This window comes from Schistocerca americana, chromosome 1, assembly GCF_021461395.2.
Source record: "Schistocerca americana isolate TAMUIC-IGC-003095 chromosome 1, iqSchAmer2.1, whole genome shotgun sequence".
In the NCBI taxonomy this organism is placed as follows: Eukaryota; Metazoa; Arthropoda; class Insecta; order Orthoptera; family Acrididae; genus Schistocerca; species Schistocerca americana.
Genome location: NC_060119.1, coordinates 878,814,481 through 878,840,458, shown reverse-complemented (window position 1 = coordinate 878,840,458; position 25,978 = coordinate 878,814,481). Strand labels below are relative to the sequence as shown.

General features: G+C 40.0%; 1 protein-coding gene across 1 annotated transcript in view; it reads right to left on the bottom strand.

The window, feature by feature from the left end:
• LOC124547269 (protein lin-37 homolog) overlaps positions 1 to 23,492 on the bottom strand; it is a 42,508-nt gene extending 19,016 nt beyond the window's left edge. Inside the window, exons 1-3 of the mRNA XM_047125095.1 lie at positions 23,326 to 23,492; positions 22,416 to 22,569; positions 140 to 340 (exon numbers count right to left, since the gene is read on the bottom strand). Coding sequence (XP_046981051.1) covers positions 140 to 340; positions 22,416 to 22,569; positions 23,326 to 23,347 — 377 coding nt within the window. The 5' untranslated portion in view covers positions 23,348 to 23,492. The remainder of the gene's footprint in view (positions 1 to 139; positions 341 to 22,415; positions 22,570 to 23,325) is intronic.
• Between the last annotated feature and the right edge of the window lie 2,486 nt (positions 23,493 to 25,978).

Here is a 25,978-nt window from a genome sequence, read left to right as displayed (position 1 = left end):
ATTACACAAATTTCTTTGAAAATGCACCAGACCAAAGTTGTTATCAGAGCTTTAAGAACTATAACTGTAAAATAACCTGTGGAGATCTTTATCTTGCCTTATAGCGAGGTACCTGTTAGTAAACATACCAGGTACTCACTTTGGTACAAGGTTTGTGTTATGTGGCTGATTAGCCATCCAGGCACGGCACACTGGGTACAATGGAGCATCCTCCTTGAACTGGGCCAGGTCAACGCTTCTATCAAACAGCTTCATCACATAAGTGTGATGGAAATCCCCTTCTTTAATGGTTTCACGTCGACGTCGCTTGCGCTGTGTCCGAGATCTGTTAATGGCTTCCCTGTATACAACAGAAACATTTCTCTGTGCAAATAAGCTTATGCAAGGAAAAAATATCTTGTTTAACATTTTCAGAGGCACTATCTGCAAAGCACACTTATAAGTATCAGTCCTACGAATTAGCATTACATAACACAAAGACAGCACACGTAGTTTCAGTCTGCAAGTCTAAAAGAGTCCTAAAACAGTGATCTACCTTGGTAATATTGTTAACTGCCTTTTTGTAATGATTTATCTGTATTACCCAGACATAAATAAGAAATATGCAATTAAAAAAGGAATAAAGGAAACAATTCACTGAAAGGCAGAAGCGCTGTGTCATCAACAGGTACACAAACGAAAGGTACAGAGCTTGGCTAGCTTTCGGAATGCACTTCCTTTTTCTAGCTGTAGGAAAAACATGCCTGTCTCCCTAAACTGTGTTTACACAACTGCCAGCTCTTTACTAGCCCACGGTGAGCCCACTGCAGTGTGTGTGTGTGTGTGTGTGTGTGTGTGTGTGTGTGTGTGTGGAATGGGATGAATACAGCCTTGCCACCCGTGGTAGATTCATCTGCAGACAGGCAATACCCTCCACACTTGAATCACAAGCAGATTTCCAGTGTCATCTCCCCCCCCCCCCCCCCCCCCTCTCTCTCTCTCTCTCTCTCTCTCTCTCTCTCTCTCTCTCTCTCTCTCTCACACACACACACACACACACACACACACACCTGATCCTCATATCCATAACAAGAACCAACCACAAAAAAGCAACCCCCCCAACCACACACACACACACACACACACACACACACACACACACACACACACCTGATCCTCATACCCATAACAAGAACCAACCACAAAAAAACAACCCCCTTGTCACTCAATACCGCCCCGAACTGGAATGACTGGACAATGTCCTTCATCAGGGCTTTAATTATCTATCATCATGTCCGGAAAAAGAGGGACATCCTACTCAAGATACTTCCAACCCCTCCAAAACTAGTGTTCCACCATCCACCCACCCTCCACAACATCCTAGTCTATCCATATGCCACTCCCACCCCTGATCCCCTGCCACGGGGGACCAATCTGTGAAAAAGCCAGATGCAAGACCTACACAATCCACCCACCCAGCACCATTTACCCCAGTCCTGTCATGGACTTATCCTACCCCATTACAGGCCAAGCCACCTGTGAAAGCAGCCATGTCATATACCAGCTCTACTGCAGCCACTGCACCTCCCCACAGTACACTCACCAAGGGCCAGTAAAGAGCTGGCAGTCAAGTGAGCACAATGTAGGGAGACAGGCGCATGCATGAGAGTAAGTGTATGGGTGTTTGTGTGCACGTTTTTCCTACAGCTAGAAAAAGGAAATACATTCCAAAAGCTAGCAAAGCTCTGCCCCATTTGTTTGTGTGCCTATTGATGACACGGTGCTTCTGTCTTTTGGTGAGTCACCTCCTTTATTCCTAAATAATTCGTAATTTTCAACCAGAACTTTCTGTGCAATTAAGAAAGTGTTGTCATCAACAGAAAGGCTAGATGCAGTGTTCCCTTACTACTACCAATACTACTACTTCATTGGTGCATGCCTATATTTAATAGCAAAAATTTAAATAGCAAAAAACTCTTTTGAGAGCTGAGTGGAGAGGTCTTCATTACTGCCTAATGAGGATTAAGGAAACCAGCCAGATGAGATCCCAATGTCCAGTTCAGATGTTCGCACCATACAACTAGTAAGTCAATTACATGGTCTGTAGATAATTAGAACAATTCTTTTATCAAAATGATGTGGGACAAGTCAGTTTACAGGATATGTGTAAGTAATTAGTGTTGACATGAGTGAAATTGTTTTAGCTCTAGTCATGAAACTACATTTAAAAATTCTTTTTTCTGGCTACCAGTTTTAAATAAAAATTCATCCATGAAATTGAAGGGGTTGTCCATGAGAAACAGTTTTAGGCTGGATTTAAAACATGACTACTATTCATGCATCTTTCTTACTAGAAACAAATACAACAGACTGCCCACCAATTCGCACCATAGACAGCGTGATGAGAAAGATACTGTAACCTCAACAATAAATTATATCTTTTAGGTACGTTACCGTATGGTTATCTTTCTAGGGTTAATACAGAACGTTAGATGTTTATTCAAAACACAAAAATGAATTAAACTTATTAAAAACAACAAAAATAAATGTTTATAAAGAAATTTGACACACAGTTTTGTATATTTTCTTAAAATTTCTACAATACTGCAACCTTACTCATGAAATACCAAACACAAGTTACACAGGACAATCATTATTTAAAAATATTTGGTAACTGTCATCTGACAAACATTTTTCTTCTTCATTGCTGCTACATTATGAATTCGATTTAATTGTAGCATATTCATGGTATCCAGCACTGTTTTCTGAACCGTTTGAAAGCCATTTCCAGACCTTGAAATGCTTTCATGTGAGGTGGTCCTGCATCATTTTCCACATCCACATTTTCTTATGTTTCATCTTTTTGCATTTCCTGCCGTTCGTTTGTGTGCAATATGTTTTCAACAATTTTGTCATTCAACATGATCTGAAAACCTTGATCATTACTGTCACAAGTGAGCCACTTTATCCTATCATTAGAGCCATGTTCCTGGCATATTTTGTGTTTGTCACTAGTTCACTTAAATCCTCCACACAGAATCATCCAAACCAGTTACTGAATTTTCATCCCTCTGTTTCAGTATTCAGATCCGAATTTTGTTCACAGTCTTCCTTTCAATCAAAACCAATACAAGGACAACCAAGTAACACCACTCCTTTAATTCATTTGCTTGATAAAAAAAATGACTTATGTTACCTTCAACACCAGATAACAATCTACATACAAGTTGTTTTCCATAAAGTTGTTTTAATATTTCAGTAACACTTTGATCCATTGGTTATAGTAGGGATTACATTAGAAGGCCCCCACCCATGAACCATGGACCTTGCCGTTGGTGGGGAGGCTTGTGTGCCTCAACGATACAGATAGCCGTACCGTAGGTGCAGCCACAACGGAGGGGTATCTGTTGAGAGGCCAGACAAACGTGTGGTTCCTGAAGAGGAGCAGCAACCTTTTCAGTAGTTGCAGGGGCAACAGTCTGGATGGATGACTGACTGATCTGGCCTTGTAACACTAACCAAAATGGCCTTGCTGTTCTGGTACTGCGAACGGCTGAAAGCAGGGGGAAACTACAGCCGTAATTTTTCCCGAGGGCATGCAGCTTTACTGTATGATTAAATAATGATGGCGTCCTCTTGGGTAAAATATTCCGAAGGTAAAATAGTCCCCCATTCGGATCTCCAGGCGGGGACTACTCAAGAGGATGTCGTTACCAGGAGAAAGAAAACTGGTGTTCTATGGATCGGAGTGTGGAATGTCAGATCCCTTAATCGGGCAGGTGGGTTATAAAATTTAAAAAGGGAAATGGATAGGTTAAAGTTAGATATAGTGGGAATTAGTGAAGTTCGGTGGCAGGAGGAACAAAGACTCTTGGTCAGGTGAATACAGGGTTATAAATACAAAATCAAATAAGGGTAATGCAGGAGTAGGTTTAATAATGAATAAAAAAATAGGAGTACGGGTAAGCTACTACAAACAGCATAGTGAACATATTATTGTGGCCAAGATAGACACGAAGCCCACGTCTACTACAGTAGTACAAGTTTATATGCCAACTAGCTCTGCAGACGACGAAGAAATTGGTGAAATGTATGATGAGATAAAAGAAATTATTCAGGTAGTGAAGGGAGATGAAAATTTAATAGTCATGGGTGACTGGAATTCGAGAGTAGGAAAAGGGAGAGCAGGAAACATAGTAGGTGAATATGAATTGGGGGTAAGAAATGAAAGAGGAAGCCACCTGGTAGAATTTTACGCAGAGCATAATTTAATCATAGCTAACACTTGGTTCAAGAATCATGAAAGAAGGTTGTATACATGGAAGAACCCTGGAGACACTAAAAGGTATGAGATAGATTATATAATGGTAAGACAGAGATTTAGGAACCAGGTTTTAAATTGTACGACATTTGCAGGGGCAGATGGTGACTCTGACCACAAACTATTGGTTATGAACTGTAGATTGAAGCTGAAAAAACTGCAAAAAGGTGGGAATTTAAGGAGATGGTGACCTGGATAAACTGAAAGAACCAGAGGTTGTACAGAGTTTCAAGGAGAGCATAAGGGAACAATTGACAGGAATGGGGGAAAGAAATACAGTAGAAGAAGAATGGGTAGCTTTGAGGGATGAAGTAGTGAAGGCAGCAGAGGATAAAGTAGGTAAAAAGACGAGGGCTGCTAGAAATCCTTGGGTAACAGAAGAAATATTGAACTTAATTGATGAAAGGAGAAAACATAAAAATGCAGTAAGTGAAGCAGACAAAAAGGAATACAAACTTCTCAAAAATGAGGTCGACAGGAAGTGCAAAATGGTTAAGCAGGGATGGCTAGAGGACAAATGTAAGGATACAGAGGCTTGTCTCACCAGGGGTAAGATAGATACTCCCTAAAGGAAAATTAAAGAGACCTTTGGGAAAAAGAGAACCACTTGTATGAATATCAAGAGCTCAGATGGAAACCCAGTTCTAAGCAAAGAAGGGAAAGCAGAAAGGTGGAAGGAGTATATAGAGGGTCTATACAAGGGCGATGTACTTGAGGGCAATATTATGGAAATGGAAGAGGATGTAGATGAAGATGAAATGGGAGATATGATACTGCGTGAAGAGTTTGACAGAGCACTGAAAGACCTGAATCGAAACAAGGCCCCCGGAGTAGACAACATTCCATTAGAATTACTGACAGCCTTGGGAGAGACAGTCCTGACAAAACTCTACCATCTGGTGAGCAAGATGTATGAGACAGGTGAAATTCCCTCAGACTTCAAGGAGAATATAATAATTCCAATCCCACAGAAAGCAGGTGTCGACAGATGTGAAAATCACCGAACTATCAGTTTAATAAGTCACAGCTGCAAAATACTAACGCGAATTCTTTACAGACAAATGGAAAAACTGATAGAAGCCGACCTCGGGGAAGATCAGTTTGGATTCTGTAGAAGTGTTGGAACACATGAGGCAATACTGACCCTACGACTTATCTTAGAAGAAGATTAAGGAAAGGCAAACCTACGTTTCTAGCATTTGTAGACTTAGAGAAACCTTTTGACAATGTTGGCTGGAATACTCTCTTTCAAATTCAAAAGGTGGCAGGGGTAAAATACAGGGAGCGAAAGGCTATTTACAAATTCCACAGAAAGTAGATGGCAGTTATAAGAGCCGAGGGACATGAAAGGGAAGCAGTGGTTGGGAAGGGAGTGAGACAGGGTTGTAGCCTATCCCCGATGTTATTCAATCTGTATATTGAGCAAGCAGTGAAGGAAACGAAAGAAAAGTTCGGAGTAGGTATTAAAATCCATGGAGAAGAAATAAAAACTTTGAGGTTCGCCGATGACATTGTAATTCTGTCAGATACAGCAAAGGACTTGGAAGAGCAGTTGAATGGAATGGACAGTGTCTTGAAAGGAGGGTATAAGATGAACATCAACAAAAGCATAACGAGGATAATGGAATGTAGTCGAATTAAGTCGGGTGATGCTGAGGGAATTAGATTAGGAAATGAGATACTTAAAGTAGTAAAGGAGTTTTGCTATTTGGGGAGCAAAATAACTGATAAATGATGGTCGAAGTAGAGAGGATATAAAATGTAGATTGGCAATGGCAAGGAAAGTGTTTCTGAAGAAGAAAAATTTGTTAACATCGAGTATAGATTTAAATGTCAGGAAGCCGTTTCTGAAAGTATTTGTATGGAGTGTAGCCATGTATGGAAGTGAAATGTGGACAATAAATAGTTTAGACAAGAAGAGAATAGAAGCTTTTGAAATGTGGTGCTACAGATGCATGCTGAAGATTAGATGGGTAGATCACATAACTAATGAGGAGGTATTGAACAGAATTGGGGAGAAGAGGAGCTTGTGGCACAACTTGACTAGAAGGAATCGGTTGGTAGGACATGTTCTGAGACATCGAGGGATCACCTATTTAGTATTGGAGGGCAGCGTGGAGGGTAAAAATCGTAAAGGGAGACCAAGAGATGAACACACTAAACAGATTCGGAGGGATGTAGGCTGCAGTAGGTACTGGGAGATGATGAAGTTCGCACAGGATAGAGTAGCATGGAGAACTGCATCAAACCAGTCTCAGGACTGAAGACCACAACAACAACAACAACAACATTAGAAGGCAAAAATTTTACTGTAAATATACAATTTCCTCTCTAACAGTTCAGTCGTAAAATGGGTTGGTGCATTATCCAGTAAAAATTTTCTCTGTTTACCAATTTCATTTATTTATTTTATTTTTTACTTCATGGATACAAACGCTGTCATACCAGTCAATGAATATTTCGCCAGTCATCCATGCACTTTTTTTTATATATATATGAATTAAGGGAACTCCGTTACTTCTGAAGCATCTAGGGTTTTTAGGTTTTCCAATGAGGAGCAAAGGCATTTTATGGGTCCTGGTAGCATTTGACAAAACTAATACCGTTACTTGCTCTTTACTAGTTTTACATATCCTGGAGCAGAACTCTCTCACCAAGAGCCTAAAGATTTTGATGGTAACGATTTACGATTTCATCCAGTTTCATCAGCGTAATAAACAAAGTCCCCAAGCCATACTCATTTTTGTTCAATTCTTTTTTAAAACCATTTCTAAAAGAATTTTCTTGCATCTACATTAGCTGACTTTTTTTTCACTTTGCATTTCCAATTTGTGAATTTCATGAGATTTAAATCTCTGTATAATCTCTACTGCTTGTCTCAAATGATTAATTACAAGCTATTATTTCATTTAAATGTAATGCCTTTTCACCATGCCCTGTAGACAGTTTTTGTAAAAAGCAACAAAACAAAGTAATGTCTCTTCATTTTTCGATTTCTTCATGACTTTTTGTCGTTAAACTCTCTCTTCACATCAAGTTTGCAGGTGTACTTATTGTAGAAGTACCTTCACCATACTTATCAGCTAACTTACGACCCTCTCCTTTTGTTATTGAATCAATAATTTTTATTTTATCTTTATGCAATAACACAACTCTCTTGCACTTTGACATTCTTAAACACAGCAGTGGAGTGAATGGCAACTGTCTAAATCAAGGGCAGGTACAGACTGAACTATAAACATATATGCTCATGGTTGACAATCCACATAATTTATGAGTCGATAGAACCGAGGTCCAGATAATTAAGTATTCACTGTGCATAAAATAGTGGACTGATGCATGGAGCACACTAACACACAATAGAAAACGACATTCGCCTTGTAACTATTTTTCCAGCAACAGTACACACATTCACACACTCAACCGCCCAGACACCCAAATGCACACTTCCGTGGTTACAGGAGTGAGTCTTTGGGAGGCTGTGTGAAGTGTATATATTATTGCTATAAAAAGAGTTAGTGCTCGAAAGCTAGCGTGAATGCTGTATACTGTTTCCGATACTTGTTATTTAGGAACAATAAATTGCACAACTTCAGGATCTGGAGATAGGTTAGTGAAGCTGGATGATGAGTTAAATATTACCAAGTGGGATTTAGTACGGCTACCAGAATTTTTCCAGAACAGAATTAAAATTATTGCATATGTTTTGCTACAAAGGAGTAGACCAAGGGGAAGAGGAAGGGGGATTCAGGTGTTGTCATTATTGTAAATAAGAAAATTAAAACAATGTTAAAGGTGCTGAAGGACTCACAGGCAATTACTGAGATTTCTTTTGAAAATAAACAAAAGATATTCAACAGAAATTTTCTTAGAAGTCTTCGCGCCAATGGTAATACATTATTAAAAAAATATATTACAGTCATCACGGCACACATGAAGTCTTGTATCAAATATGGAATTCAATAGAAATAACTATGACATAAATCGAGGGAACAGTAGTTGTTATAACTAAAAAGAGGGAGAAACATAACTGGAAGAAGATTACAACATTTACTTTACTGTTAGGCCGAAAGAAATGGCCATTTGCATTAATTTATTAGGGAAAGAGTATAAGGCTGACATATGAAATTGCTTCAGCTTCTTTTTAAATGCAACAGGGCAGATTTCACTTTGTGTAGAGTACGTGGTAGCATTTTCCATAATTGGGCACCAGCAACACAGGAGTTTACAAATGTTCTTGTTTTTGGATGTGCACTTCTCGGAGAAATTGCGTATGATTATAAAGATATAACAGGTACTTGATCTCTCCTGAGGTATCCTGTGGCACACATAAACAAAGCATTTGGTAGTCATGCAAATTCTATGATCTACCTTGTCATAGATGGGCAAATGACACACTGGCACTGTCAAATATACAGATGTTGAAGATGTAGCCCACACAGGTACTAGGGGTAGTTTTAACTGCCTAGAATTTTTATTGCTTGTGCTGTGTTGTATTACATCACGGCAGTGTAGGTTTGCCAGAATAAGATACTGCAGAAGTTTATGTTTCTGACCCTGCAGAAATATGTTCCAAAACCTCTAAATAGTACAGAGATAAGCCAGAGTCTTTCTGCATGTGGCGACAGTATTTTCTGCCCAGTTGAGATTATCATCCAAAAATATACCTAAATTCTTCATAGTTTTCTGACATAGTATTGGGATACCATCAAGAACAGAAGACATTTTTTTGTGAAATTCAGAATTAATTAATTTTTAATATGATACTACAATTACTTGGAACTCTCACATTTTCTTTAAGTCCTTGGTTGTGCACCAATCAGATCATTATTTGAGAGAGAGAGAGAGAGAGAGAGAGAGAGAGAGAGAGAGAGAGAGAGAGAGAGAGAGAGAGAGAGAGAGTTATTCTTTTGGGCAATGGTTGTCTTGATTTCTTCAGGTCTGGCACCTAAGTTGGGTTGGGTTGATTTGATGGAAGAGACCAAACAGCGAGGTCATCAGTCTCATCTGGTTAGGGAAGGAGGGGGAAGGAACACGGCCATTTCCTTTCAAAGGAACCATCCCGGCATTTGCCAAAAGCAATTTAGGAAAATCATGGAAAACCTAACTCTGGTTGGCTGGACACGGGATTGAACTGTCATCCTCCCAAACGCGGGTCCAGTGTGCTAACCACTGCGCCACCTCGTTCGGTGGCACCTAAGTAAAGCTGGAGGCTGTTGACACAGAAATGTGTGAAGAGAACAGAACTGCTGAGTCAAGTAGCATCTAGTAGCCTCATGGGGACTATGGCATGTCTGAGGCAATAAATTACCTTAATTAGCAGCATGTGTGTGTTTATGAAAAGCAGAATGTTGTTAGTCATATATGTTGAGCTTGCATTCAGTTAACTGATTGTGAACACTATATTCCAGGACTTTAAACTCAGCAAATAAAATAGTAATTGGCCTTAATCACAATGTGAGTGTGGGTTTTTGTTCTTAGGGATAAGTCAGTATGCTTCTTTTCAGTCATGAAAGAAAAAATGAAATATGTCTGTCAAGCCTGGTACTAATATAACTTAACTGGATTGATAAAAAAAAGACTTACCAATCAGTGGCAGAAGAATACACATATAAAGGTACTGAAATGTACAAACTTCCTGAGCCACTGGCTCCTTCTGCCGGCCTCTTCTTTCCAATTCAACACTTCTCCAAAAGCTTGCAAATTTCAATATCTTTATACATGTGCTCTCCTGCCACTGCTTGGTGAGTAGATTCTCTATCTGTCCAATTACATTACATTTTCCAAAATTACTTTTCACATTGCTACTAGGTTATCTGTTACATTCTTGATCAGAGTCATGCCCATACTGTTGTTATCAACCATTTCAGAACAGATTCTCTTTACTGTTTTTCTTTCTGTGTTTATTGTAGTATGTAGTCTGAGTGTTCTTACAGGCGATACTTCCTTTCTGCATCAAGGTTGACTGGTGTTGACAAAAATTAATTCAGTTCATCAGCTGAGACCTGAGAGTGTGTTTCTGGTTTTGTCTTTCTGATACCCAAGCCATGGAGATTCTTCCACAGATTCACAAGTTCATGTAGTTGCACAGAATGAAATGAGAGTAACTGAGTTTGTGAACATATTACTTGAACCTGTTTCAAAGCTTTCTATATTCTGATAGTCTGTCAGTAGATGATATGAGATTTCTGTAGCTTCATTACAAGATATGTTAGCAAGACAATGTTCCTCCAAGCCATGTGATGTTAACTTATACTTTGGTGGCCCTGATAAGTATATCAAGGAATTATTCACGTAATAAACAAAATGTACAGGATGAGATGGACCTAAACCAATTTTGAATTACAAATGATCTTTAACGTATATGATGTAAAGTAATTGCTGGCTTGAAAGAAAATTCTTGTTGTATTCTATCCAAAGATTGGTTTGATGCAGCTCTCCATGGTACTTTATCCGGTGCAACTATCAAATTACCTCTGATTAACTACGGCAACCCACATCCATTTCAAGCTGCTCATTGTCTTTACCCTGTGATCTCCCTCTAGTATCTCCCCAACCCCTCTCTGCATACACATTTTCCCCATTACCAAATGAATGATTCCTTGATGTCAGGTTGTGTCCTAACAACTGATCCTTTCTTTTAGTCAAGTTGTGTTATAATCCCCCCCCCCCCCCCAACCTCAAATCAGTTCAGTAGCTACTCTTAAAGTTACTCCATATCCCTCTTTAACCTTCAGCATTCTCCTGAAGCAACTATTTAAAAAGCTTCTCTTCTTGTCTGAATTATTTATCTTCCTCATCTCACTTCCACACAAAGCTACGCTCTGACCACATACATTCCAAAAAGGCTACCTGACACTATAATTTATATTAGAAGTTGACAAATTCCTCCTCTTCCTTTTTCCTGGTGTTTATCCCATACTGGATGCCCTTCTTGTCACCCCACCACCCTTTCAGCCTCACCACCAAGGATTGTGTGTACACCACGTGTCTGTGTCTAGCGTTATCCCACATGAAAGTGTGTGTTTTATGTTTGCTTGATGCAGGACGTGGGTACCAAACCAGTGTACACCTGGCTGGGTGTGGGAGACTGCCTAAAAACTACAACCAGGTTAGCTGGCACTACAGCCCACATCATAAATCAGCCAGATGGAGTCAATACAAGGCCAGCATGGGTGGCTCACTGGCTGGATTACAGTGATGAATTTCAATGTTTCAGAAATGCTTTTATTACTACAGTCAGCCTACATTTTACATCCTCTCTATCTTGTCCATCATCAGTTATTTTGCTGCCCAAATTGCAACACTGTTCTACTACTTTTAGAGGCTCATTTTCAAATTTTACTCTCTCAGCACTGTCTGATCTAACTCTACTACATTCCATTACCTTTGTATTACTTTTGCTGATGGTAATCTAAGAACCTCTTATCAAAGCACTTTCTATTCTGTTCACCTCATCTTCCAAGTTCTTTGTCATTTCTGACAAAATATAATCAATAACAAACTGCAAAGTTTTTATTTCTTTTCCCTGCACTTTAATAACCTCTCCAAATTTTTCCTTATTTCCTTTACTGCTTGCTCGATACACAGATTGAATGACATTGGGGTAGGCTACAAATCTGTTTCCTCCCTTCTCAAACACTGTTTCCCTTTCATGTCCTCTCACTCACGTAACTGCCATATAGTTTCTGTATGAGTTCTAAATATTCTTTGCTACCTGTATTTTATTACTGCTACCTTCAGGATTTTGAAAGGCGTATTCCAGATTTACAGACATCTACATCTGTTATAAATCTAATAATGTATGGAAACTTCTAGTTAAGAATTGTGATGTACTTCGGAATAAAGGAGACAACTCACTGAAAGGCAGAACTGCTGCATCATCGATAGATACACAACCAAAAGGTATAAAGCTTGGATAGCTTTCAGAATGCACTTCCTTTTTCAAACCTGTAGCAAACACACACACACACACACACACACACACACACACACGTTTGTCTCCCTATATTGTGATCGGTCGACTGACAGCTCTTTCCTGGCCCACGGTGAGTGTACTGGGGTGAAGTGGGGATATGGGGTGGGGTGAGGGAAGGTTGGTGAGAGGCAGGAAGCAGGGAGGGTGTTGGGGAGGAAGTGCCTATTGACTCATGGGGGAGGGGGGAGCCATCAGTGGGCTAGCTAGGGGTGCAGGTAGATGGGGCAGGTGGCAGATGGCTGGATATGCGATTTCACAGACTAGGGCATGAGACAACAGCACAAAACTATCTGATGATGAGTATGATGATTTGAGATGAGGGGCACTTGACATCATTGTCATCAGCACCCTAATCTCATGGGTGGGGAGGAATGGTGTCCCCACATGCGGAGCAGTTTATAACGTGTTAAAGTCTATCTCCCTTCCCCACCAATTTAGGGACGAGACCTGACAGTTCACAAAATTTCACCACCTATGGAACACTGGAATCAGTATCTGCGAGGGATGGTGGGCAGATCTTCAGTGAGACTGAGGGCTGCCCAAATATCAGTATACAGAACACATGTTGCCACAATATGCTGAACTGAAAGTGGCATGCCACAAACTTCACAGTGTGTTGGATCCTCCTGCTGGTGGAGGTAGCCATGTGTTAAAGGGCTATGTCCGATATGCAGTCTGGTAAGCAGAACCTCCTTATAGCAGTGAGGCTGACCCTGCCTTTGTGGTCGATTTGAATCGCCGCAGTTTGTTTTCTGACACCTGCAACCATTCAGTCTCCCACTGACACACACTGCATCTGTCAGAAAATGAAATGATGGCATGCAACAGGATGGAACATTGCTGGACAGCACCAACCCGACATACTTCCTTGGCCACTTTGTCATCCATGTTGTTGCCCCGTATCCCGATGTGGCCAGGTACCCCGCAACTCTTTGCCAAGGTGTTGGAGCCGCTATATGGATGAGCTGAATCAGCCCATCTACTGGATATATTTAGTGAAGTGCTCACAATGCGCTAAGCGAGTCAGAACAGACGAGAAACCTTGTACAGTGATGTCTGTGAACCCTCTGCAGTGCCATCAGAATGCCATATAATTCCGTACTGTAATTTATAAATTGTTCAGGAAGACACACTTTAAATACCCTGTTAGGGAAAATAGCAGAACAACCGAGGACATTCTCTTGCTGGGATCCATCTGTATAAACAATGTTAACATTGTGGTATGTACTTAAAATGGACGAAAACAAAATTGTAAAAATATAATCTGGAATAAAAGTTTTCTTGTTGTATGAAAGAGGTATAAAATAATTTTTGATTAACCTACAATGAGGAAGACATTTTGAGACGAGAGTCATTTTCAAATACTGACATCAGTAGGAAAGATGGGTTAACAGTTCATAACCACTATAACTGGATTATTCAAAAGCAACTGTCTTTATTTTTGTTTCACATAGTGCCTATTATCATATCTTTCAACATAAAAGAATTTACAAAGATAGTGACTTAAAACTGAAAGAACATAAATAAAAATATATTCATTTGATTTTGTGACTCAAAATAGTGCACAACAAAAGATCTTCAATTCACATAAAATACATTCATAGCATTGTAAAAAGTGTTCATTCTTTTAAGCAAGTCATCAATGAAGAATACTGTGTCTGATAGGAAAGTATATAAGTAATCTATGCTTGTGCTGGGAGCAGGAAAAAAATCAATAAAACATTTTCATAAGGGATCCAGCAAACATCTGCATGAAATGGCTATGAATAAATTGAGGAAGGTCCACTTGGTGTCATGAATTTGACCTTAGCGTCTTTATGTTCTTCAATGATTTCCAGAATTTTTTCAAGCCACCACTAGTCTTCTGTTTTTGTTTTGAATGGCCAGTGTCGGTTGGTCACAGTCAGTGTGCTCCCTGCCGCTGTTGGATAAGCAGCAAGTCGTATACTCCTCGCTCACTCATTTGTTACATAGTTTAATTCTTAATTTCTTTGCGTGTTTTTGGTACTTGCATTGTTTAATTCATAAATCTAGGGTGTATTATAGTATTTGAGAGTTGTAGCATCGCGTTTTAGTACCTGAATAGTGTAAAATCGCGTAGTCTCCTTCCGCCGCCGAGCAGTGTGTCAGCAGTGCGCAAGTAGCAGCATTACTGCATTTACTAGGCAATCTTGTATTTTAATAACCATTTAAATTTTGTGTCGATTTGTTTGCGCACTCTGCAGATTAGTTCAGACGTTCTTTGCACAACAGTTTTTAGCATGGATAGGGACTGCAACTGCTGTGTTCGGATGCAGGCTGAGTTGGCATCCCTTCGCGCCCAGCTTCAGGCAGTGTTGGCTTCGGTCACACAGCTTGAGGCTGTTGCCAATGGGCATCACTGTGGGGGTCCGGATGGGGGTTTGTCGGGGACGGCCAGCTCGTCCCATGCATCCCCCGATTGGACTACGACTGTGGTTGCCCGGGATACTGCCCGCATTGTGGCTGATCCCTCACCTGTGGTAGAGTGGGAGATGGTCTCAAGGTGTGGCAGGGGGCGAAAGACATTCCGGAGGGCTGAACGGAAGGCCTCTCCAGTTTGTCTGACGAACCAGTTTCAGGCTCTGTCTCAGGCTGATACTGATCTTCGGCCTGACATGGCTGCTTGTCCTGTTCCAGAGGTTGCCCCTCAGTCTGCAAGATCCGGGCAGTCGGAGAGGGTGGGCTTACTGGTAGTTGGGAGCTCCAACGTCAGGCGCGTAATGGGGCCCCTTAGGGATATGGCAGCAAGAGAGGGGAAGAAAACCAATGTGCACTCCGTGTGCATACCGGGGGCGGGAGTCATTCCAGATGTGGAAAGGGTCCTTCCGGATGCCATGAAGGGTACAGGGTGCACCCATCTGCAGGTGGTCGCTCATGTCAGCACCAATGATGTGCGTCGCTATGGATCGGAGGAAATCCTCTCTGGCTTCCGGCGCCTATCTGATTTGGTGAAGACTGCCAGTCTCGCTAGCGGGATGAAAGCAGAGCTCACCATCTGCAGCATCGTCGACAAGACTGACTGCGGACCTTTGGTACAGAGCCGAGTGGAGGGTCTGAATCAGAGGCTGAGACGGTTCTGCGACCCTGTGGGCTGCAGATTCCTCGACTTGCACCGTAGGGTGGTGGGGTTCCGAGTTCCGCTGAATAGGTCAGGAGTCCACTGCACGCAACAAGCGGCTACACGGGTAGCAGGGGTTGTGTGGCATGGGCTGGGCGGTTTTTTAGGTTAGATGGCCTTGGGCAAGTACAGAAAGGGCAACAGCCTCAACGGGTGCGGAGCAAAGTCAGGACATGTGGGGACCAAGCAGCAATCGGTATTGTAATTGTAAACTGTCGAAGCTGCGTTGGTAAAGTACCGGAACTTCAAGCGCTGATAGAAAGCACCGAAGCTGAAATCGTTATAGGTACAGAAAGCTGGCTTAAGCCAGAGATAAATTCTGCCGAAATTTTTACAAAGGTACAGATGGTGTTTAGAAAGGATGCATTGCATGCAACCGGTGGTGGAGTGTTCGTCGCCGTTAGTAGTAGTTTATCCTGTAGTGAAGTAGAAGTGGATAGTTCCTGTGAATTATTATGGGTGGAGATTACACTCAACAACCGAGCTAGGTTAATAATTGGCTCCTTTTACCGACCTCCCGACCCAGCAGCATTAGTGGCAGAACAACTGAGAGAAAATTTGGAATACATTTCACATAAATTTTCTCAGCATGTTATAGTCTTAGGTGGAGATTTCAATTAACCAGATACAGACTGGGACACTCAGATGTTTAGGACAGGTGGTAGGGACAGAGCATCGAAAGACATTATACTGAGTGCACTATCCGAAAATTACCTCGCGCAATTAAACAGAGAACCGACTCGTGGAGATAACATCTTGGACCTACTGATAACAAACAGACCCGAACTTTTCGACTCTGTATGTGCAGAACAGGGAATCAGTGATCATAAGTCCGTTGCAGCATCCCTGAATATGGAAGTTAATAGGAATATAAAAAAAGGGAGGAAGGTTTATCTGTTTAGCAAGAGTAATAGAAGGCAGATTACAGACTACCTAACAGATCAAAACGAAAATTTCTGTTCTGACACTGACAATGTTGAGTGTTTATGGAAAAAGTTCAAGGCAATCGTAAAATGCGTTTTAGACAGGTACGTGCCGAGTAAAACTGTGAGGGACGGGAAAAACCCACAGTGGTACAACAACAAACTTAGGAAACTACTGCGAAAGCAAAGAGAGCTTCACTCCAAGTTTAAGCGCAGCCAAAACCTCTCAGACAAACAGAAGCTAAACGATGTCAAAGTTAGCGTAAGGAGGGCTATGCGTGAAGCGTTGTACTCGAAAGTAAAATTCTATGTACTGACTTGACAGAAAATCCTCGGAAGTTCTGGTCTTCCGTTAAATCAGTAAGTGGCTCGAAACAGCATATCCAGACACTCCTGGATGATGATGGCATTGAAACAGAGGATGACACATGTAAAGCTGAAATACTAAACACCTTTTTCCAAAGCTGTTTCACAGAGGAAGACCGCACTGCAGTTCCTTCTCTAAATCCTTGCACAAACGAAAAAATGGCTGACATCGAAATAAGTGTCCAAGGAATAGAAAAGCAACTGGAATCACTCAACAGAGGAAAGTCCACTGGACCTGACGGGATACCAATTCGATTCTACACAGAGTACACGAAAGAAATTGCCCCCCTTCTAACAGCCGTGTACTGCAAGTCTCTAGAGGAACGGAAGGTTCCAAATGATTGGAAAAGAGCACAGCTGGTCCCAGTCTTCAAGAAGGGTCGTCGAGCAGATGCGCAAAACTATAGACCTATATGTCTGACGTCGATCTGTTGTAGAATTTTAGAACATGTTTTTTGCTCGAGTATCATGTCGTTTTTGGAAACCCAGAATCTACTATGTAGGAATCAACATGGATTCCGGAAACAGCGATCGTGTGAGACCCAACTCGCTTTATTTGTTCATGAGACCCAGAAAATATTAGATACAGGCTCCCAGGTAGATGCTATTTTTCTTGACTTCCGGAAGGTGTTCGATACAGTTCCGCACTGTCGCCTGATAAACAAAGTAACTGTCAACTGATGAAAAACCTCTACACCACCTTTGTTCTCCTGGACCTGATTCATGGTGCAGTTGCCGCAATGCCCAGTACTCAAACAGTTCATACAGCCATAAACATTCCATCCCAGCAGCAGTCATGGATATGATAAAACCTATTTACAGAGACCTGGCAAATCCTGAATTACTGGAGAAGTGTCTGCATGGTCTACTCAAAATCCCAAAGAGCCGTTCAATAATCTTATATGGACTTGCTTACCAAAAAATGTTTTTGTTGGAATGAAGACACTAAAGTAGGGGTCAGTGATGACGTTCTTGCTTTAATGATGGTAACATTAGTAGGTTGAAAGAGCTACAGCATATGGAAATTAATCCTGGAGCAAACTGCATCAGAAAACTTGAATGGATGGACGAAGTTCGCATTGATAAAGCAGAGTATGCAGCACAACTGACCACTAAGGAGTCCAGAACGAAGAAAAAACTTTGAAAAAGATCAAGAGGCTAATATACAGTATGGTGCAGGGTGCTTCTGAGTGACTAAAAATAAAATAAAAATAAGCATATATTAAGTGAGTTACAGTCTTTTGAAACTTTAGAAGCTGTTCCTCAAAATTTACATTTTCTGTTTCATTTTCTCCTAAATCTTAGAAACCACTTCGAGTAGGGTATTCAAATTTTCAGGGAGTAATAACATACATATCCTGAGTCTGCTGAACTAAAAGAACATAGTGTTACATACAGGGTGTTCAAAAAGCCTCTCCGCAGTGCCGTTTGATTGTTAGCCGCGTGTGCCGTATGCTGCAGTGAATATATCGAAATGAATCTCAGGGAAATACAAGTTATTACTTTATTGAATATTCAATTTTACATACAAATTTTCACATTAAATGTTGAAAGTGTCCCCCCTGTTTCGAATATACAATTCAATTCGTCTAATCATATTTCCAAACACAAGCGGTAACATTTATTCTGTAACAGAAGCAGTGAGAGTGGATATTGCAGTTTTCAATTCATCGATGGATTTTGGACGGTTTTTATAGACAGTTGCTTTCGCTGCACTCCAGAAGAAAAAGTCACGTGGTGTTAGGTCAGACGATTGTGGAGACCACCAAAGTTCCTGTGAAATTATGTGATCACCAAAAACATCAGCAAGCAATGACATTGAAATGTGAGCTGTATGCACGGTTGCACCATCTTGTTGAAAATAACCATTCAGTATTTCACATAACACAAGTTCTCCTATGAATGGGTACAGAATATCACTGCAGTATCATTGTGTATTTATTGTTTTGTTGAAAAATATGGGACCCACAATCTGACGTCTAGAAATTGCAATCCAAACTCCTATTTTCACAGAATGAAGTGGTTCCTCATGAATACACAATGGATTTGCAGTACTCCACATATGAGAATTTTGTGAGCACATGTACCCGGATAAATGAAACCACACCTCATCAGTGAAAAATATCTCGTTAAGAATATCTCTTCCGTTTTGTTGAACTAAATTTTTGAACCATTGACAATAATGCAGGCTCTTGCCATGATCAGTATTTTTCAGTTCTTGTACGACTGTCACTTTGTATGGGAGAAGTTCTAATTTTTTCCTTACAGCTGTGTGGGCCATTCCAACACTAATACCAATTTCCTGGGCGAGTTTTCTTACTGACTTGTTCGGACCTCATGGACATTATATCAGAGTAGTTTAAACTCAGACAAAACGCTGGGATGACCACTTCTTGGTCCACCTGTCACTGAACCCATACTTCGAAATTTGTTAATCAAATCTTGCACAGTATCACGATGTGGGAGTGTTGTCTCTGGGAAAACTGAATTAAATGTTTGACAAACTGAAACTGTGTTTACAGCCAGCTTTGAACAATTGTTCGACTAAAAACACACATTCTTCAATGGTTAGCATTTTAACAATGACAAAAACGAAACAAACGAACAGAGGAGCTAATCTTAAACATTCACATCAACATGTAAAGACACACACCAATGATACTACTGACGTTGGCTGAGATAAACGAAACAGTGGAATGTTAGGAGACTCCACTTGAAGGGAAGTAAGCCAGGGAGGTGAACTATCATATGGCACGTGTGGCTAACAATCATATGGCACTGTGGAGAGACTTTCTGAACACCCTGTACAATTAAAATTATTTACAATAACGAACAAAAAAGTACACAAACTTTTAACCATGTAATTAAAAAATCGTATTTCCGAAAACAGTGGTTGAAATGCAATTATCACAGTTCAGTCGACTCAAATCATAATACAGTTAAATGTCCTGTAAAATTTTCATGTCAATGGCTACAGTGGTTCTTGAAATACAGGGAAGCTAAGTCACTAAATTTAACACTGTCGGGCTAGGGCATTCCAACTTCCCTTAAATAGCAACATTACATGTTTCCAGATTTCTTTTAGTAATGCATATCAGTTTAACTTCAGTGGTGAATTAAACACAAAGTTTACAAGCTCAGTCTCACCATATTACAGTAACCATAAATGAATGTTAACGAGTACAGAAATAATGTGCACTACAGAGGTGGTGGAGACAATGTCAGAGCATGCAATGACCAGGAAATGTTCTAGTTTATTTCACACACGATTCTCTGCATAGCAGATGTTAAATTACAGATATAAAAGTGTTGCGAATACCAATGTTAGCAAAGCTAGTATAGTGTAATCCTGATTCTGAGAGCTAAGACAATGCATCGCAAAACAAAAAGTGGAGATATTTTAAACTACTTCTCCAAAACACCTCGACTACGAGAAACTCTGTCCTCTCAGGCCAGGAAAATGGATGATCCACCGCTGTTCCCATCTCTGCAGTTCTCAAACACTAGAAGTATCATTGTTAATTCACAATCACCTTTGCCAGATCTTGAAGGAAAATCAACTTCTTTCACTGACACATCAAGCTTTGACACTCCATCACCAGGCAGTATGACATACATGATTAAATGCAATCAAATAACAAAAAAGATGAACACCACATGAAGCTACAACATTTTCAAGGCCTTTTTGTGCCCAACACAATTTATAATTTTTCCCAAAATATTTTTGGCTAGTACTCTCCCCCAAAGAGGATGGGCCTTCTGTAAGTATTGTGCGTTTTTCACTAAGATAAGTTCAAGTTAAGGTAGTCATCAAAATGTTGGATCCCTGGTAACCTCTAAGTTTTCAAAGCGGAAGCATGCTATTAAATTTTCAACATCCATGGGAGCAACACTTACCGTAAGGCTGCTGTAATCAATGGTGACAATTTTGTTCACATGATGGTGAACAAGACAAAAGATGGCCTGGACCACGGCTTGGTGGAGCAGGTGGAAAAAAAATAGAAACTGCACAGTATCTATCATGGAGGTGGAGATTCTTTGTTGACATCACGAGATTACATTAAGGGGACACAGCGAATCTACTGAAGTTGACAAACACGATGATGAGAACATGGGTAAATTTCGCTCCATTCTAAAATGTCATGTGAAAGGTGATGAAAACGTACAAGCAAATTTGGAAGGAACTGGCAAATATGATAATGACATTTAGTGTCCCAATCCAACATAAGATCATCAGTTGCATCAAGAAATTGCTTCTGGGAAAGATTTTTCAGCACAATAATGATGTCAAAGGTTTCACGGTTCTTGCAGATGAAAGTTGTGACTTTACTGGAATAGAGGAACTCTTTCCTTGTGCTCATTATATTTCCCTGGCTCTCAAGATTGGGGAAAATTTCCTGCAAATTGTTTCAGTGGTTGATGTGACTGGCAGATTAGTTGGGGTCTATAACTGAAAGTTTTTGCTGCCCAAATCACGAAACTCATCTACTACATTAAATTTCTATTTCCTAATCTAATTCTCTCAGCATCACCTTGTTTAATTTGACTACATTTCCTTCTTTTGTTTTTGTTGATGTTCATCTAATGTCCTCCTTCCATGATAGTGTCTATTCTGTTAAACTGCTCTTCCAGGTCCTTTGCTGTCTCTGAAATATTTACAATGTCATGGGAAAGCCTCAAAGTCTTTATCTCTTCTCTCTGAACTCTAAATCCTTCTCCAAATTTTTCATAAATGTAATTAATCTTCTAATTAAATGTAAACCCAGTAAAAAAAAGGCATCGCCCCCCCCCCCCCCCCAAAAAGCGAGAGAGAGAGAGAGAGAGAGAGAGAGAGAGAGAGAGAGAGAGAGAGAGAACTGTAAATATGCCACTGATTTCTGTCAATTACAGTATAAAAGTAGTATCTAGTTCTTTGCATCCAAACCTACTTGCATCAGGAACTACTAAAGAAAAGAAAACAGCAAGTAATATTTTAGCAAATGAAACTGCAGAATTTGTAACGACATACTACCCTCTAAATATGTTTTCTCATCAAATTTCTGAGATGATGATGACATCATTGCTGAAAAACAATTTGTAATTTCATTATAGTTCATTATTTCTTACTTATCATATCCCTCAGAAAAGCAAACTTTAATGTACTCTCAACTTTAGTGTATAAGAACTAACAATATCTATGTGTAAAGATACAACACGTATCAACTGTATTGCATCAAAATGGCTACCAAAAATAATAATAATAGCACAACATGTAATTTTTCTTGATTACTGAATGGTTTTATGGTTATTACACAGAAATGACTATGTATTTTTTTTTGATAGGCCAATGACCAAGAAATATACAAGAACGTACAATTATTGGATGAAGACCATGACATTATTACAGTACTATACTGTAAACATACTTATTTGTTTCATTTAAGAAAATCAAGAAAAACACAGACTTCCTGAAACTAATTCATTTCATTTACAAGTTCTTTTTCTCTAAATCATAAACTGTAATGTGTGGTGCAGTACAACTCTGCATTATAACTGAAAATATGACGGCCTATTTGAATTAAAATATATTTCTATATGTTTTTAGTCTGTAAATGTAACATAACATGAGGAGCAGATACTTTACCTTGTATACTGCTCCATGGCTTACTTGGGAGAATCAGTTAGCCTCTTACGTCTGATTGTGTAGACTGCTTTTACATGTTTACTCACACTGTTGGTTTCTTGACTGGGACACTGACTCGAGCAAAGGAGTCTGACTGAATTCCTTCATCCTGGCTTGATACTGAAGACTCGTCACTATGTTCTAAGACTTCCTGCAGGGCTCCCTTGAGACGATCTCGTGCATTTAGCACATCTTCACCACCTATAAAATATAAAACGCAAGTGTCAAGCACTTTAGAGAAATCAATATACCACCAAAGTTGTGATTATTCAAGTAAGGTGTTGATAAAAACAAGAACATCAGTATGGAAGGTAAGAAAATACTTGTAAATACAAATTTTAAATTTATTTCATCAGTTATAATTTTAAAATTAGACACTGGAGGGGAATGTAAACAAAAAATCGTCAGACAACACTGAACTGAAAAGATAATAAATCACATCACTTAACAACAATAGTTGGACTCAACAGTTTCACTTCTTTACAATAACTGGGAAGTATATAAGGCGGAGGCACTGGATTTCCTTATTGCGAAGTTCCCATAATAGGCTTTCTGCAAACTGAATCGTCCCTCTCACCACATATTTCGTTGAAGATTCTGTCCTGAGCATTCAAACACTACATGCACAGCAATGCACATGCAGTACAATATATCACAAATTGTATTTTTAAATAACTGTCTCTTTGATACACTTTCGCAAACATCGTCAAGCGAACATACACTTGAAGGCAATAACTAAATGATTAAGTTATTAGAAACTAAGGACAGGCGGATTTTTTGTAGAATTACCGCGCGCTTGGTCTGCATAGCCCCACTCACACGGATAAGTCCCGATATTTTGCTTATACCAAGCATGCTACAACAGCTTATCATACTAAACTATTACGGAAGATTTCAAACTACACAAATGTTTTCGTAGATACATCGACGATATTATTGCACTATCAAATAACGTACCAACACGCACTCGTCGCTTCATTATAACACTATTTCCACCTAGCTTCGGGTTGCGGCAGCTCTACTTTCGCCGTCAATATTTTGAATTTACAACAGAGCCCTCTGCTGGTTTGCTGCGATTATTATTCTTTTCTTTATAAACATCTGCACACCGTGTTTTTCGAACGTGTCTCTATTTTGAATTTGCAACAGAGCCCTCTGGTGGTTAGCTGCGTATATTACCCTTTAAAAACACCTGCACACCGCGTGTTTTGAACGTGTCCCACAGTGCATGAAAACGAACAACAACGGTTGATGCCTGAGGAGAAAGTAAATCCAAATTTCAAAATAAAATATTCACAAACAACAATATTATAGTGCCTTCATAATTTGTTTTGTGAGATGTGTCACTGACTGCCGATTCTTGGCAGCCTTATGCCAGGCGAGACGTGCGAATTGTTGTGCTCTTGTATTAGTTTAGTACAAATTACTCTTTAATATATGTATTAATGCGTTTTTAAACTTACTATTAAATGTGTGACTTTACGTTACGTATTATCGTTAGTTGCTGCGGAAATTGAAGCTGCATGTAATATTGTAGTATCAAGTAACGGCAAAACAGTGTAATACAGGCCTCATGTCTATCAACAGACTCATCTCCTAAGGTAACGGAAAACTTAAAAGGAAACCTCAGTTCGCTCGTACATAAATTCCCTACCGATATTGTAACCGTGAGAGGAGACTTTAATCATCCAAGATTCACTCGGTGTAATGTGTCGTGGGTGTGACAAGACAAGCTGTGAAACATTACTAAATCCCTTCTTTGGAATCTATCTAGACTAGATAGTTCAGAACCCCACTCGTGATGGAAATATATGAGATGTAATGGCAACAAACACACCTGATCTGTTCGAGGACGTCCCCATCGGAACTGGGATCAGTGAGCAGAGGCAGTGATAGCGACAATAAATACCAAAACACAAAGGGCAACTACAACAAACAGAAAAGTTTTTATGTTCAGCAAAACAGACAGAGAAACATTAATGTCATATCTCACTGAGACACTTGAAACTCGTAGCTCAGGACAGGAGCAAGTAGAGCAACTATGGCTCAAGTTTAAAAGAATATTTGACCATGCACTGGATGGATATGTACCCAGTAAGCCATTTCGTAATGGGATAGATCCTCCATGATATAGTCAGTGTAAAAAATTTTATGAAGACATGGAGACCACTGCATAACTAAGGTATAAACCGAAGTAAAGGGCTATGGATAGACACTGAATGAAACACATTTGGCAGTCAAGAGAGCATTGCATGTAGCCTTCAGTGACCATCGTAGCAGAGTGTTGTCAAACGATGTTTCGCAGAACCCAAAGAAATTCTGGTCATATGTTAAGGTTGTTAGGGACAACAAACTTAGCGTCCAGTCACTCATGAATGAGGCAGGAACTGAAATTGAGAGTAGCAAAGTAAAATCAAAAATGCTTTCCAAATGTTCCTTTACAAAGGAAAACCCGAGGAGTATGGCCCCAATTTAATTCTCGTGCCACCGAAAAGATATGTGAAACAGATATGAGAATCAGTGGCGCTGAGAAACAGTTGAAATCGTTAAAACTGAACAAAGCCCCAGGGCCCGATGGAATTCCTATCAGATTCTACACATTATTGCGACTTAGTTGGAACCTCTGTAAACTCTAAGCTATCTTAGATGACCTCGACCAAAAAGCTGGGCCCAATAGTTGAAAGAAAACAGGTCGCACATGTCTATAAGAAAGGTAGCAAAAGTGATCCACTAAACTGCTACCCAATACCCTTGACATCGATTTGTTGTAGTCAGGTATGGATAAGGTTTCAAAATGGTGCAATGATAACGAACTTGCTTTAAATGTTCAAAAATGCAAAACTGTGAACTTCACAAAATGAAGAACTGTGGCATTCTATGAATATAATCTTACTGAGTCACATTTGAAATGTGTAAACTCACACAAATTCTTGGGTGTAACACTTAGTAGTGCTATGAAGTAGAACGATCACAGTCTCAGGCGTGGGTAAATCAGGTAACAGACTTCGGTTTATAGGTACCATACATAATATGGAAATATAATTAGTCTCCAAAGGAGATTACTTACAAGTCACTCGTGCGACCCATGTTAGAAATTGCTAAAGTATGTAGGACCCATACCAAAAAAGCTTTGCCGGGGAATTACACATATACAGAAAAGGGCAGCACGAATGGTCATCGGTTTGTTTGAGCTGCAGAAGAACGTCACAGATGTTGAAACAATGGAGCTGGCATACTCTTTAAATGACTCTAGGAATATGCTACAACCCTTATATATCGCTCTAATAGGGATGGTGAAGATAACAGCAGATTAATCAAAGTATATACAGATGCATTTAAACAATCTGTTTTTGCCGTGCTCCAATGTGAATGGTACGGAAAAAAGCCCTAATAACTGTTACAGCCTTACATACCGTCTGCCATGCACTTCTCAATGGTTCTCCGAGTATAGGAGCAGATGTAGATAGATGTTGGCAAAAGTGCTTTTTTTGGTGCAGCACATTTTGCGATTTTGACTGAGATAAACTAACGCTGCAGTGGTCATCCTCGGCACGTTAGTGTAGAAGTTGTCAAGGAATCAGCTAAGTAAACATCCGTGCCATGTGCATGT